We start from the raw sequence: 16,405 nt of genomic DNA on the forward strand, positions 1-16,405 counted from the left end.
CTACTTCCTATTTCCTGCTTCTCTTTAAGTTCCATGCTTTGGATGTGGAACTGGGCCGTCTTAAGGCGGATCAGGAAGTTGTTTTAATTCTTAATCTGTACTTTTACATAAACCCAATGAGGGCTGCCAAAGCTTCTTCTGTTTCCTTCGTCTTTGTGTTTATTTTGCATAACAGGAACACTTTTACTTCCTGGTGCCTGCAGGGGTGTTTATTTTTAAAGGACTGCAGCATTACTCCTTCCCAACCGCTTCCCCCATCGGAATATCTCCAGAAATAAGCATTTCTTACATTTCCCACGTGATCCGGGACTGTGGCGCACTTGATGATAATGCGCCGTGGTTATTTGCTGGACGTACAGCGCATCCGTGATGGCTTCTTGTAACACGCCACTCATCCGATGGGTTTGCAGAGCGTCTGTGATGGATGACGCTGGCGTTCGCTTCATTACGCCGTTTCTCACGGGTCGGGACACAGCCGCGCCGCGCCGCGCTGTGGCGTACGCACGGCGGGAGTTATTAAAGCTATCATAACCGGCAGGTGCGTCCATAAAGGCTGATGAATGTGGAACCGAGCGTGTGATGACTGTGGAGGCCCTGGAAGCTTCCACGCTGGAGCGAAGGGGTGGAAAATGTCTCCAGGGTTCATGGCCGTTTAAGAAAAGACTAAAACTAAAAGAAAACTAAATATAGCAAAATATCACAATAACTTTAATCCAAAGTGACGGAACATTGAACATATCCCCCCATGCAAGTTTGGAGACACTCTTTCATTCATTGGGATGGGAAAGTTTTGACTGGCATGAACATTTAATTCCACATAGTTGTTGGGCCCTTTGGACCTTGGGACCTTTGGAGCCTTGGGACATTTGGGACCTTTGGGACCTTTGGGGCCTTGGGACCTTTGGAGCCTTTGGACCTTTGGGGGCCTTGGGACCTTTGGGGCCAGTGGGGGCTTTGGGGCCAGTGGGGGCCTTGGGACCTTTGGAGCCTTGGGGCCCTTGGGACCTTTGGGGCCAGTGGGGGCCTTGGGCCCTTTGGGGCCCTTTGGGGGACCTTTGGGGCCTTTTGGGGGTCCTTTGGGGTCCTTTGGGGGATCTTTTGGGGACCTTTGGGGTCCTTTTGAGGGATCTTTTGGGGACCTTTGGGGTCCTTTTGGGGTCCTTTGGGGTCCTTTGGGGGACCTTTTGGGGTCCTTGGGGGCCTTTGGGGCCTTGGGACCTTTGGGGCCCTGGCCATTGGGTCTACTACACATTTACAGTACCAGCCAAAAGTTTGGAGACACTCCAATATTCATTTGGATGGGAAAGTGTCTCCAAACTTTTGACAGGCATGAACATTTAATTCCACCTTGGGGCCTTGGTCATTTGCTTGGGGTCCCCTGGCACCCAATACAGATGATCCATTTTTTTAAGCACATACTGTCATACGGTTCAATCCCCATCATCTTGGCCCCCGGGGGGACAGCAGCAATGTTGGGGCTTTGAGCCCGGTTTGAAATATCACATCTTGCTCTGCGGATCAATTAGGAATCTAACCGCTAATCCACACTAAGCCAAACATCGTTTCTCTGCCTTGTTTCACACATTCAACTTGAATGGGAAACCTTTCTTCCCTTTTATCTAAATCCGTTCACCTCCATTTGCCCTCCTCTCTCTCTCTCTCTCGCTCTCTCTCTTCCTCTCTCTCTTCCTCTCTCTCCACCTCTCTTCTTCTTTAATAGAACCACGAGCGGGAGACGGCGCTTCACTGTGCTGCCCAGTACGGACACTCCGAGGTGGTTTCAGTGTTGCTGCAGGAGCTGACCGACCCCACCATGAGGAACAGCCGGCAGGAGACGCCCCTAGACCTGGCGGCACTGTACGGACGCCTGCAGGTACATTCCACCTGAGGGCTGGATTTGTTCTCCAGGAATACCATGACATGACTACTAGTACATGAGTACTACCAGGAATACCATGGCATGACTACTAGTACATGACTACTACCAGGAATACCATGGCATGACTACTAGTACATGACTACTACCAGGAATACCATGACATGACTACTAGTACATGACTACTACCAGGAATACCATGACATGACTACTAGTACATGACTACTACCAGGAATACCATGGCATGACTACTAGTACATGACTACTACCAGGAATACCATGGCATGACTACTAGTACATGACTACTACCAGGAATACCATGGCATGACTACTAGTACATGACTACTACCAGGAATACCAGGACATGACTACTAGTACATGACTACTACCAGGAATACCAGGACATGACTACTAGTACATGACTACTACCAGGAATACCAGGACATGACTACTAGTACATGACTACTACCAGGAATACCAGGACATGACTAGTAGTACATGACTACTACCAGGAATACCATGACATGACTACTAACAGGAATACCATGACATGACTACTAGTACATGACTACTACCAGGAATACCATGGCATGACTACTAGTACATGACTACTACCAGGAATACCATGGCATGACTACTAGTACATGACTACTACCAGGAATACCATGGCATGACTACTAGTACATGACTACTACCAGGAATACCAGGACATGACTACTAGTACATGACTACTACCAGGAATACCAGGACATGACTACTAGTACATGACTACTACCAGGAATACCAGGACATGACTACTACCAGGAATACCAGGACATGACTACTAGTACATGACTACTACCAGGAATACCATGACATGACTACTAACAGGAATACCATGACATGACTACTAGTACATGACTACTACCAGGAATACCACGACATGACTACTAGTACATGACTACTACCAGGAATACCATGACATGACTACTAGTACATGACTACTACCTACTAGTACATGACTACTACCTACTAGTACATGACTACTACCAGGAATACCATGACATGACTACTAGTACATGACGACTATCAGGAATACCATGACATGACTACTAGTACATGACGACTATCAGGAATACCATGACATGACTACTACCAGGAATACCATGACATAACTAGTACATGACTACTACTAGGAAAACCATGACATGACTACTAGTACATGACGACTACCAGGAATACCATGACTTGACTACCACCAGGAATACCATGACATGACTACAACCAGGAATACCATGACATGACTACTACCGGGAATACCATGACCTGACTACTAGCACATGACTACTACCAGGAATACCATGACATGACTACTACCGGGAATACCATGACCTGACTACTAGCACATGACTACTACCAGGAATACCATGACATGACTACTAGTACGTGACTACTACCAGGAATACCATGACATGACTACTAGTACGTGACTACTACCAGGAATACCATGACATGACTACTACTACATGACTACTAGTACATGACTACCGCCAGGAGAACCAGAGTATAGAGGAGGAGAAGCCACCTGCTGTAGCCCAGCAAGGTGCACTGTATTCGGGCACACGCTCCAAGCAGCCGGTGTGCCGCCATGGAGGTCTCTGGCAAATCTTTGTCAGTTGGCTGATGATGATGAGGGTATTTTCTGTTTTTTTTCTACTTATGACGTATGAAGTATGATGTCATATTTCCCTCATATCGGCCCGTTAACGATGGGGCACCCCTCCTATTTATCCAAAGGCTTCTACTGAGGTCGTCCTTGGCCTGCCCCCCACCCCACACATCTAGATGCATATTTGCACAAATGCTGCTGCCAAAAAAAGCAAACCGTTCCCCTCTGTTGTCAGGAAAGCGACAAAAGGAGCCGATGTCGGAATGCTTGCACACTCCAACTCCTACTCCTCGGAGGTAGTTGCAGTCATCCGCACGTGCTCGCAGGAGTGGCGATGAATAATTGATGACAGGAGGATGAATGGACTCCGTGTGAGCGGGAGGGAATGACGAGGAGGGCAAAAGTTGAACGCACACGTGTGTAGAATTGTGTGCGTGAAAGAGCTTCGGAATACACGTTAGCATACGTGTCGTACACGTAGCCCCCGGGTTTGATCACATCACGTACGCTCAACGACTTGCTAAGTCTGTTGTTTTGTTTTGTTTGATGGCGGCCATGTTGTTAATTTACATCGATTCTCACCTACCCCCCCCCGCACAGGTGGTGTGCATGTTGGTGAGCGCGCACCCCAACCTCATGGGCGTGCACGGGCGGCGACACACCCCCCTGCACCTGGCCGCTCGAAACGGACACCGCAGCACCGCGGCCACCCTGCTGGAGGCCGGCATGGACGTCAACTGTCTGGTAAGGTGGCTTAATCATACATATATGTACATTTACATGTACCATATATTAAGTGTATATAAGTACTGCATATTCATAATAATACTAATCATAAATGATGATGATTATTATTAATATGTCTGTATGTGTAACACTTACAGTAAAGATAATAACAACTCTGTCATGCCAGGTGCTGATGATGATGTAAGCGGCCCCCTGAGGTGCACCGTGTAAAATGTCGAGAGTGTGTGTGTGTAGGTGGGGGGGGTGAGTGTGTGTGTTGGGGGGGGGGGTCAGTAATTGGAGTCAAGCCATAAAGGTGCGCTTGAGTGTGCATGAATAATTGATGGAAGCAGCAGAGTCACTTTCTTTCTCCCCTCGCTCTGTGCATGTTAATGAGGGGGAAGCCTTGTTGGGGGGGTGGGGTTGGGGGGGGGGGGGCGGCCACCTCGGTATATACACACACTTCCTCCGAATGAACTCAGCAGTTACTGAAGCATCAAAAAAAAAAGTCATTTCAATTCCCGGAAACTGTCCGAAAGAGACTTCCTGGTGTCATCCGGCTGTGTGGTCGCCATGGGAACGGCAGAGGAAAGGGTCGAAGTTCACAGGGTAAAAAGGGGTGTGTGCCAAAAAAAAAAGAAAAAAAAAGAAGGGGTGGCTCGCTTCCTGTGCTTCCCTTCCAATGCTAAAATCTTTACGTGGCTTCAAAGCGCTCCACTTGGTTGTGGGATTTCAATCCGAGCGAGACCTCCTCGTCACAATGAAGTAAGTTTGTTGTTGTTTTGTCTTGTTAAGGTAGCCACACTTGATTGGATTCAAATGGTCATTTTTAATGCCCACCCCCCCCACGCCCCACGTCCACTTTGTGCTGGGAGAACTGGGTGGGCGCCAGACGCACCGTTGCTGGCTGGCAACCACGGCATAGAAAAAAGCTGTGATCCTGGCCCAGACGGCCAAGATGGCTACGATGGCTCATTGGAAGCAGGGAAGGGGAGACGTCATTATGTATTGTTATTTTTTTTATTGGCCCGCGGCACGTTGTAAAAATTTTATTAAAAAAAAAAAACTAAAAAAGGGTGAAAGTAATAACAGCAGTAATTGGACAAGAATTATGAAACCGTGTTGAAACAGTTATTTTTTACCAGAATAGGAAAATAATGACACATGAAGTATTAAAGGAAAAAGCTCAGAACATCACGAGAAGCAAAATAATTTTATAAATAAAAATAAAACTGAATAAAAATTTTAAATTTTATAAAAAAATATTAATTATTAATTTTTTTTACTGATAGGGAGGTCTGATATCAGCAAACATCGACTGATATCGGTCATGATCATGAAAAACGATGAAATGATCATGAAAAAAAACTGCATACAACACACGCATGTTTATTCCACCACAAGAGATATGTCATGTTACACATGTCGGTATTGGCTGATATCGGTATCGGTTTATTATTAATTATTAATTTTTTTAAATAATAATATAATAATAATATATATATATATATAAATTACTAAAAAATAAAATAAATAAAAAAAATAATAATAATAATTAATAAATTGAGTGTTGGACAATATCAGGTTTTGACCACCAAACCAATATTGGACAATATTTGGAAAAGTGAAAAAAACCCCAGCAAAAAGATGACTGACATATTAGAAGTCAGGAGGTCGCCTACAGCCACGGCTGTGTATCTGACCATTGGAGAGGCCCCGGCGCTTGTTTGCGGTGTGAGCGTAGCATTGGAACAGCATTGGACGGCAGCTCCTCTCGGTTTGAGTCACGGCTATTTTCATGTCTCTGTTTTTGGGAATGATCCCAGGATTGTGCTATTTATTTGTTGGGGGGGGGATTAACCAACCTGGCACACTTCCTGCTTTCAGACGGAGAATGGCAGCGCCCTCCACGAGGCCGCCCTCTTTGGGAAAATGGATGTCGTTCGCCTTCTGCTCGACTCAGGTGGGATTATAAATACATCCGCTCGCGTGCATGAGCTTGGCCGAGGGGGGTGGGGGGTTGGGGACTGGGGACTGGGGGGGGGATGGATTTGTCATATTTCACCTCAGAGCCAATGCTTTGATGCTGCTTCCCGACACTTCCTGTGCTCAATCGCCTCCTTCATGAGCGGAGGTTGGAACATAAACCGGAACACTCTGACCGGTCATTGAACGCATCAGGGAGGTCAAACCTGTTAGCCTATAAGCGGTGGCGTTCTATACTCTCACATGGTGCGTTTATGTTTCAGGGATTGACACTAATCTGAGAGATAGCCACGGGAGAACAGCGCTGGAGATCCTGAGAGAACATCCCGCTCCCAAATCCCAGCAGATCACGGCTCTTATCCAAGGTAGCGCACAATCGTGCACACTCATGCTGATGCTAATGATGGAGCTCCCGGCTTGAGTCCCCCGTTACCATCTGCTGCCGTAAATGGACGTCATTGTGCACAGTGACATGTTGTTCCAGCTGGGACTTGCTGAAAAGATCAGCTGCACGCCATTTCCTGTTCACACGCACACTTCAGCTATAAATGGACCCTCCTTTGATTACCGATTCAATTCCTGGACGATTCCTGCAACTGCCCAGCGTGCAACTGGTGCTTCGGTGCAATTATGGCGCTATGATAGCCCACTGTGTTTGAACACAACGCAACGCTTCCTCACATCCTCCTTTGTCTCCTCCGTCCTTGGCTCTCGCTGCAGAATATGTGACCGACGACATGGAGAGGCGGAGCCTCGTGGGCGAGCCGGTACGCAAGTGTCCCGTCCCCGCGCCCAGAACCTCCATCTCCTCGCCGTCTGCGTCCCCGTCCCTCCGACACAAGAGTGAGTCCGCATACGTTCACCATCTTGGCGGCTTCTGGCTGGTTGCTTATTTCGCCATCGCACTTTGGAGGAATATTATATCACAACAAAAACTTTACATTTTACAGGAACGTTAACGTCTAAATATTAAGAGATATAAAGTTGTAGCTGAACAAGAAAAAAAATTTCATTTTACAGGAATAAAGACAAAATATTACAGAGAAAAAATGTAAGGAAAATATTGATTGTTTTTTTATTGGCCACATTCTAAAAAATATCATTTAGCAAGAAAACTGCAAATATCCACACCAAAAAGTGAAAAATCATCAGTAAAGCATAAAGTCCAGATATTAATATATTATTTTTGAGAATAATGTTGTAATATTAGGAGGGAAAATTCTAAAAAATATATCATTTAGCAAGAAAACTACAAATATCCACAACAAAAAGGGAAAAATCATCAGTAAAGAATAAAGTCCAAATATTAAGATATGATTATTATTAAGATATTATTTCTGAGAATAATATTGTAATATCAGGAGGAAATATTATCATTTTACCAAATCAAATTGTCACTTTTGGAAAATAAGGTTGCAGAAAAAGTTAGGAGAACAATAAACAAATAAAGTTATGATCAGCAGCAAACAATGTAAAGAAGAAAGTAGATATAGTTGGAAAAATAATTTAAAAATATATTTTAACAGCTGGAATTTTACAAGAATGAAGACAAAGTATTACTATTTTATATATTATATATATATTATACTATTATTTAAAGGTTTATTATTTAATTGTTTAAAGGTTTAAAGGCACATTTTAAAGATTTTTTTAAAGAGAATTTAATAACAAAATTAATAAAAAGTAAACAAAAATGTTTTTAAAATTCCAAAAACAATTATGAGAATAAAATAACAATTTTAGGAGCAAGCATGAATTAAAGAATAAGTTGCATTTATATTATTGGGCTGTGGCATATTTTAAAAAATTACTATTATTTAGGATTATTTTATTATTTATTATTTTTAATTTTTTTAATTAATTATTTTGATTTTTGTGAAAAATCAGCAGTAATTTAATAAGAATAAAGTCAAAATAACAAGAGAAATAAAGTTATAATTGAACAAGAATTTTTTTTTAATTTCATCAGAATAATATTGCAACATTATTTTAGTAGCATAAAGTTGAAATAGTAAAGGAAAAATGTTTTTTTCGGTACTGTGTACTGTGCTGTATGTACTGTAGTACTATGTGATGATTTCTCCAATCCACTGCTGCCCCCTGTGGTCGGTACCTGACATTGCAAGTCTGTTGGGCTGTTTCATGTCAGTCCAGCAGTCCGGCCGATGAACCGATTGCACCTGAAGGCACCAGCATTGTTGGCTAAAGGTTGATTAAATCAAGCAAATATTTTGTAGATGATGCCGTGACCAGCGAGCTGTCCAAGCTGCTCCATGAGATCAAAAAGTGCCGGGACAGAGACTACTCCTTCGAGGAGCTCTGCCACACCATCTCCTCACACTCCATGGACAGCTTCGGCAGCGGGCGGCTCTCGGACGACGAGCGCCCGGACGCAGCGCCCAACGGCACCCTGACTCGGGCCACCAAGGTACTTTTCTTTTTTTCTAATTTCAATACTTTGTCCTGTTTCAAAACTTGCATGCTTTTTTCTTGTAGTTGTCGTGTCTCACCGCCAGAGAGCGCCATTACACACCGAATGCCGCACCAAAGTGCCTTCTATTGCTCTGCGCTTATTTACTCTTCCCATTCATTTTCGTAGAGCTTTCTAAACAAAAACACCCCTCAGTTGTTACTTCACACACACATTAGACACATTTAGCCTCCGTCTCACTCTGGGGGAGTTGAAGCCCCCCCACCGGGCAAACATCTCGCCAGGTGGCAGCAGCAGACATGAATAAAACATCCATGCAGGCTTTTTAGCGCACAGGGTGCACTGCAGGAACGTTACCATAGCAGCTGCTCTGTCTACATCATTTGCAACTCTTGTCAAAGATCCTCTATATGGCACAAGCGCTTGGCTGTTTTTAAACAACTCCAACAACAAATGAAACACTTCTTAAAGATCCTCTATACTATATGGCAGGGATGCTCTGTTGTTTTTAAAGATCAAAAAATAAAATCAAAATCAAAGATCCTGTATATGACAGGAGCAACGAGCTGTTTGTAAACGTCTTCCAACAACAAAATATACCCTTGTGAAAGATCCTCTATGTGGTAGGAACACTCTGCTGTTTATATAAAAAATACATTTGTGAAAGATCCTCTATTTGACAGGAGCAGTATGCCGGTTTCAAAGTGTGCACACACACACACACACACACAAACACTTCCAAAGATCCTCTGTATGGGAGGATCACTCTGCTGTTTTTAAAGATTTCCAAAAACAGTTGTCAAAGATCCTCTCTATGATAGGAATCATGTGCTATTTTTGAAGATTTCTTACAAAAAATAAAACACTTCCAAAGATCCTCTATATGACAGAAGCAATGTCCAGCTTAAAAAAACCCCTCTACAGCAGCAGCAATGTGTTCGTAAAGATCTTTCTAATAAAAGCTTCTCAAAGATCCTCTATGCGAGAGGATCACTCTGCTGTTTGTAAAGATCTCCAATAAAACAACAAGAAACTAAATCAATAAAACGAGATCCTGTATTTGACAGGAGGAATGGACTGTATTGAAAATAATGTAAATAATAATAATAATAATGTAAAAAAGATGGTCTATTTGAGAGGAGGGTTGGGCAGGTCTGGTGTGTTTGGCCGCCACTTGAATATCCCTGATGTACACGAACGCATCTTTATGCTGCAGTAAGTGTGTAGCGTTCTTCCAGCCGCAGTCGTTGGAGTGCCGCAGAGCATTCCGGAACACACGTGGCCTTTTCCTTGCAGCCTGCATCCTCAGGCTCTTTGAGGAAGTGTGTGCGTGTGCGTGTGCGTGTGCGTGTGCATGTGTGTGTGTCCTCATCAGGTGATGCCAGGTGGCCAGCGTCTGACATTAAATGCCACAAAGCTCCATCACACAGCTGCCTCTTCCTTTTCCCGGGAGCCCCCATGGGAGCCCCCATGGCCCCCCCCAGGAAAGGACACCGCACCATTTGCACTGTCAAAATAAGAGCATGCTCACTACGCAACGTGAGGTACGCGTGTTTGTAATATTTTGGCAAATGTTTGTGCTCTCAGCGTCCCACCCCGCCCCTCCTCGCCACCGCCCAGGAAGAGGAAGACGAGTCGGACAGGAGTTGCGGCCCGGCGGGATTCTGGGAAGCGTTGACCCCCTGCAATGGCTGCCACAACTTGGGCTTCTCCAACCTGTCGCAGGTACGCGCAGCAAGCCGGTACTTACTAAAACACCTTCCTAGTTCTTTGGGAACGTTCCTGGAAGCGGATGTGTGTCAGTGCTGGCGGCTTGCAGTGGGACTCAACCACGTCATCCTGAGACCTGTTCTTTTCTTGGCTGTTGCTGTGGGAATGTAGGAGCACCTGCTGTGGCCCGGCAGGGTGTAGCTAAGCTGGAGCCTACCCCAGCTGACATCTGTCATGTGGGTCACAGCTAAGCTGGAGCCTACCCCAGCTGACACAACTGTTGGTCACAGCTAAGCTGGAGCCTACCCCAGCTGACACAACTGTTGGTCACAGCTAAGCTGGAGCCTACCCCAGCTGACACAACTGTCATGTGGGTCACAGCTAAGCTGAGGCCTACCCCCGCTGATACCTGTCATGTGGGTCACAGCTAAACTGGAGCCTACCCCAGCAGACACAACTGTCATGTAGGTCACAGCTAAGCTGGAGCCTACCCCACCTGATACCTGTCATGTGGGTCACAGCTAAGCTGGAGCCTACCCCAGCTGACACCTCTGTCATGCGGGTCGTCGCAACTAAGCTGGAGCCGACCCGGCTGACACATCTGTCATGCGGGTCACAGCTAAGCTGGAGCCTACCCTTGCACAAGTAATGGAATGGAAATAAGGTCTTCAAGCTCTGGATAGTTCTTTTCATCCAAAATGATGGAACATAGAACTTCTTGAAGCGATGTAGTGTCCATCCACAGGGATCAATAAAGTTTTATTTGGCCTGGCTTTACAATGCAATTAGACGCTCGCCGGCGTGTTCACTTGCTTGCTTCGTGTCTATGAAGTTGATGCTGTGGGAACGCTGTCATTTGGATCTGATCCAGATTTAAATGCTTGGGATTTGTCACGCTCATGTTTGATCTTATAGGCTCCATCTTCCGAACCCAGATAGAACTAATCTAGAGCGTTCACGCGTGTGTGAAGGCGAAACAGGTGCATCCTGGATCCACACAGCAGCTGGTGCAAATCCTTCTCTAGTATTTGTACTTCTACGCAGTGTTGTCCTTCTCCTGAGGGTCTGAGAAGCTCCTTTGTCCTCTGTGGTGTCGCTCATGGAGGAAATGCCAACAGATTACAGCATCCCATTCATATCTGATGGCCTGTGAACTCCGTGCAAGGAAGGGCGTGGGGGTTCGAACGGTGACACCAGTTAAGGAATTCTGCACGGATGTATGTATCGTATGTAATCAATCATTCCCAACACGCGCACACGCATGTGCAGCGTTATCATCAGCAGTCCTGCAGCGTCCGCATGCGGTCTGCTAATTAGCGTCCAGAGGAGGCCTCTTGTTTGTCCGCGGGCTTCCTGTTCAGCTCGGACACAAGTCGCTCTGTGTCCGCTATCTGGGTCCATGGGGGGGGGGGGGTCTCGGTGGGAGGGGTCGTGTATAATGAATGAGCGCCATTCGCTCGTCCGTCTTCTCTCGTCTGCCCTGGAAGCTGGAAGACACTCAGTCAGGTGGTCTACAGGACTCTCAGTTGGTGAGTTTCTTTACTTTGGGTGTGCGGAGGAAATCCCAGATCCGAACCCCCCACTTCCTGTACGCAAAGTGGTTTTTCCTCTTCCTGTCTCACTTTGGCTCGTGCTCGTCTTCGCGGGACAGGGCGTGAACGGTCGAGCTCGGCTAGTAAGTGTCTGCATGTTATGTTGTTACTCTTGTTAATATCGGTATATTTCATAAGAGCGCCCCCCAGGGGCGAGGCCCCACAACCACCCGTTAGACACAGACACACCTCTTTATTTTTATGTGTATGAATTTTGTAAACGACTTAAAATATGATCACACAGTCGCTTCCGGGCATGCTATTGTGTGTTTGTATGTTTGTTGTTCCGTCATTTTGGATGAAAGTTAAAAGGAATTATGCTGTCATTCCCAGGCAGGCTGGAAAGCAAATTCAATCCAAATTATTATGACAGCAGCTAGCTAAAAATATGGTGCGCTAATGCACCAAATTCCTTCAAGAAGTTTTTTGTTCGTCATTTTGGATGAAGGTCAACAGGAACAATCTAGAACTAGAACTTTTCTGGGCAGAATAGAGAGCTAAATTCAATCCAGGTTATGATGGCTGCTTGCAGCTTCATGAACTTTGATGTTCTGTCATTTTGGATGAAAGTTTAAAGGAACTATGCTGTCATTCCCAGGCAGACTGGAAAGCAAAGTCAATCCAAATTATTATTATGACAGCAGCTAGCTAAAAATATGGTGCGCTAATGCACCAAATCTTTCAAGAAGTTTTTTGTTCGTCATTTTGGATGAAGGTCAACAAGAACGATCTAGAACTTTTCTGGGGAGAATAGAGAGCTAAATTCAACCAAGGTTATGATGGCTGCTTGCAGCTTCAAGAACTTTGATGTTCCGTCATTTTGGATGAAAGTTAAAAGGAACTATGCTGTCACTCTAGACGTTGTTGCCATTCTCAGCGAGAATTATTAATTTATAATGACAGCAGCTAGCTAAAAATATGGTGCGCTAATGCACCAAATCCTTTCAAAAAGTTTTTTGTTCGTCATTTTGGATGAAGGTCAACAGGAACGATCTAGAACTTTTCTGGGCAGAATAGAGAGCTAAATTCAACCCAGGTTGTGACGGCTGCTGGCAGCTTCAAGAACTTTGATGTTCCGTCATTTTGGATGAAAGTTAAAAGGAACTATGCTGTCACTGAAGACCAGAAATGTTGGTAGTATAAACACAGTAATGCAGTACAGTCCATGTGATTGACTAACACTGCTTTTACTTTGAAATCCACCATGCGCCAAGACAACCCGGCACACTTAAATCCGAGCGTGTGACTCGCTGCCTCACAAGACGCCATCAGGCTGAAGTAATCAGATTACTCTGCAGCGCTTCACTCATGCACTTTGTGAGCTAAGCTAAGCTAAGCTAAGCATCGGGAAGATTGGAGTTGATTGAGGGCGTTTCTTTTAGTATCCTTCTTTTCCTTTTAGTATCCGTCCGCTAATGGCCGCCGATGATTCAAACAGGCTGTAGCCAACCATGCAGGTGACAGGCGAGCAATGATGATGGAGCGCAGTGCAGTGGGAAGAAGGAATGTTTTGTCTCGGCCTGCCTGGAATGATGACATTCCCACCCGCCTCTTTGCATCAGTCATTCATTGTTTGTGGAACATTTCGGAGATAAGAGAGAGATTAGGCTTTGGGGCTCCCACCTTTACCCGGTCGGGAATTTGGTGTGAAGGTGCCATCTTTGGGAAAAATCTAGATAAATAATGACATGAAATTCCAATAATGCCGTCCTCGTTCCGGCTCCAGACACAAAAAGAGGCTTTTCTAATCTTGTTTTTCAGGCAACATTCATGGAATACTTGAGAGGTTATTTCCTGTTTCCTCTCTCATCATGTGATCTTAAGCAGCATCATATGATCTTCATGCTTCTTTTAGCTTCTCTCCATAATTCCAAAGAGCAAACGGCTCAACATAACCTCGTCTTTGTCCCGTCTCTGCCTTCCTCCCCCCTCAAGGACTCAAACAAACGCTCGGCGGAAGTGGTCGCCTCGCCGTCGCTGGATGTCTTCCTCCCCGAGGACGAGGACAACCCTTACGAGTCCGTCACCACCGCTGTCACGCGTAAACCCTGCTCGCTGGACATCAGCCAGCACCTCAACGCCTGTCCACGCAACGGTAGGTTCCTTAGTTTTATTTTGAAATGTGTCCAATGTGTGCGATACGCAACCGATCGGTCGATTGGCCGCCGATCGGTATTGGACGATATCAGGGAACACATCAAATAAATACATGACAAGAATACTGACACATGGTTTGATGTCCATGAGTGACAGGCATCGTGTCTTGGTCGTCTTACACACAATTGGACAGGAATTATGGAAACTCCATGGTTGCTGGTTCCATCCTCGACCCAACATTTTCAGTTCTGACATTTTTAGTCTGCTAAAAAAGATAATTGGACTTCCTCTTACTGCAACATTCCCATTTACTGGACAGGCTCGGCTGGTTGATTAGTTGTCTCCCAACATGCTGGTTGCTGGTTCGATCCTCAGTCCTTGTGGAATTGTTTGACGTATTTATACATTTCAACAACCACTCTCCACTTTTGCATTCCAACATTTATAGTTCTGCTGTTTTGTTATTAATTGGTCAGCTGCACGGTGGTCGAGTGGTTAGCGCACAGCTAGGAGACCTGAGTTCGATCCCACCCTCGGTCATCTCTGTGTGGGTTTTCTCCGGGTACTCCGGTTTCCTCCCACATTCCAAAAACATGCTAGGTTAATTAGCGACTCCAATTTGTCTATAGGTATGAATGTGAGTGTGAATGGTTGTTTGTCTATATGTGCCCTGTGATTGGCTGGCCACCAGTCCAGGGTGGACCCCGCCTCTCGCCTGAAGTCAGCTGGGATAGGCCAACGTATTAGAAATTGCTTAATCTCGTTGCTTTTATTTTTTATCCAAAATGACGGAACATCGAACTTCTTGAAGGGATTTGCTGCATGAGCAAATTATTAATTATACATCCAATATATTACACTAATATATTACATGTAACTATAATTTAAGTTGCTACTGTCATAATGCGGGTGAATTTAGCTTTCTTCCCTCCCCATTATTTATGCATAAATTTAATCCAAAATGACAGAGCATCGAACTTCTTGAAGGGATTTGCTGCATGAGCAAATGATTAATTATACAGCCAATCCAATATATTACACTAATATGTTACATGTAACTCTAATTTAAGTTGCTACTGTCATAATTGGGCTGGATTTGACTTTTGACTCTCCCCGTTATCCTTACATTTAATCCAAAATGACAGAGCATCAAACTTTTTGAAGGGATTTGGCACACGAGTTGGGCAACGTAATCATATTTTAAGTCGGGTTGTTTCCCTATTCCCTTATACGTATACCCTTGTCCTTATGAGTAACTTTAATCCAAAATAATGTGTATATATATATAACTATCTATATATATATATATATATATATACGTATAAATATATATATATATATATATATACGTATAAATATACAGTATATCTGTATATACTGTACTATACTTCATATTTACTACCATATGTGAAGTAGCCACTGTCCTAATTTGTGACGACTTTTGCTTTCTCATCCAAATTTTGTCATCATCATGATCTACAACCCCCCCCCCCCCCCCCAAAAGCTTGTTAAGTAGTTTTTATTGCGTCTGAATGTTTCCACCCGCACCCCCCATCCCCCAGCGTGCAGCATGGTGATCCGGATTATGTGGGCTCTTCCCGTTCCCGCTCCACGTTGCGGGTTGTCACAGCAACCGTATCGCCCTGTGGTGAGTCGCCTGTATGTTGCCATGGGAACTGCATTGTCAGCCCCCGACCACCACCACCACCGTCCACCACCACCACCGTCACCCGAATAACGAGCGAGCGAGGTTTGTTTTGACAGTGTTCAAGTGCCCTGTCCTTACCGAGCGTGCGGCGAAGACGCTCAGCGCCTCGGAACGTCTGATGTAAGCGAGCATCGTGGGTGTTGTGCTTTGTTGGCAGCGCTCGCCGCGCAAGCAGAGAGACTTGATGAACACATCAGCAGTGAGCTGACTGATTGCCTCGTCCGTGTAAATCCCTCCTCTGTGGAAGACATCCACAGAGGCTGAGATGGCAGGAAGAGGCTGAGATGGAACATCCAGGGTCTCCACTTCGCTTGTCAGCCTAATTGGACACAGGTGTCATTCCCTCGCCCCTCGTGTAAAAACCCCTCACGGGGAGGGAGCGGAAAATGGAGGGAGCGACACTTGAGATGAAAGGTTGTTATATAAGCACATTTCAGCTTCGTGCTGCATCTTCTTCTTTCATTTTGGACTGGCTTGTATGTGCCAGCACCTTCCCTGGGGTGTAACAGTGCCCCCCTTTGGCGGTGGTTGTCATTGCATAATATTACAGTAAAGCAGGGCTGTTAAACTGTAACTATACTGGATTCATTCATTCATTTTCTACCGCTTTTCCTCACCAGGGTCGCGGGGG

The 16,405-nt window shown here is 45.1% G+C and overlaps 1 protein-coding gene across 4 annotated transcripts in view; it reads left to right on the forward strand.

The window, feature by feature from the left end:
• Nucleotides 1-16,405, forward strand: part of anks1b (ankyrin repeat and sterile alpha motif domain containing 1B) — an 85,288-nt gene that overhangs the window by 22,710 nt on the left and 46,173 nt on the right. For 3 of the 4 annotated variants that reach the window (XM_058078413.2, XM_058078409.2, XM_058078408.2), the window contains exons 4-11: nt 1,721-1,873; nt 4,125-4,268; nt 6,138-6,213; nt 6,500-6,601; nt 6,957-7,079; nt 8,474-8,664; nt 10,255-10,392; nt 13,905-14,064. In XM_058078413.2, coding sequence (XP_057934396.2) covers nt 1,721-1,873; nt 4,125-4,268; nt 6,138-6,213; nt 6,500-6,601; nt 6,957-7,079; nt 8,474-8,664; nt 10,255-10,392; nt 13,905-14,064 — 1,087 coding nt within the window. Of the gene's footprint in view, nt 1-1,720; nt 1,874-4,124; nt 4,269-6,137; nt 6,214-6,499; nt 6,602-6,956; nt 7,080-8,473; nt 8,665-10,254; nt 10,393-11,796; nt 11,907-13,904; nt 14,065-16,405 lie in introns of those variants that run through there. The other variant, XM_058078411.2, reaches the window with a different exon arrangement.

The sequence above is a fragment of the Doryrhamphus excisus genome, linkage group LG2 (assembly GCF_037039965.1).
Source record: "Doryrhamphus excisus strain RoL-2023G ecotype Guam linkage group LG2, RoL_Dexc_Guam_v1.1, whole genome shotgun sequence".
In the NCBI taxonomy this organism is placed as follows: domain Eukaryota; kingdom Metazoa; phylum Chordata; class Actinopteri; order Syngnathiformes; family Syngnathidae; genus Doryrhamphus; species Doryrhamphus excisus.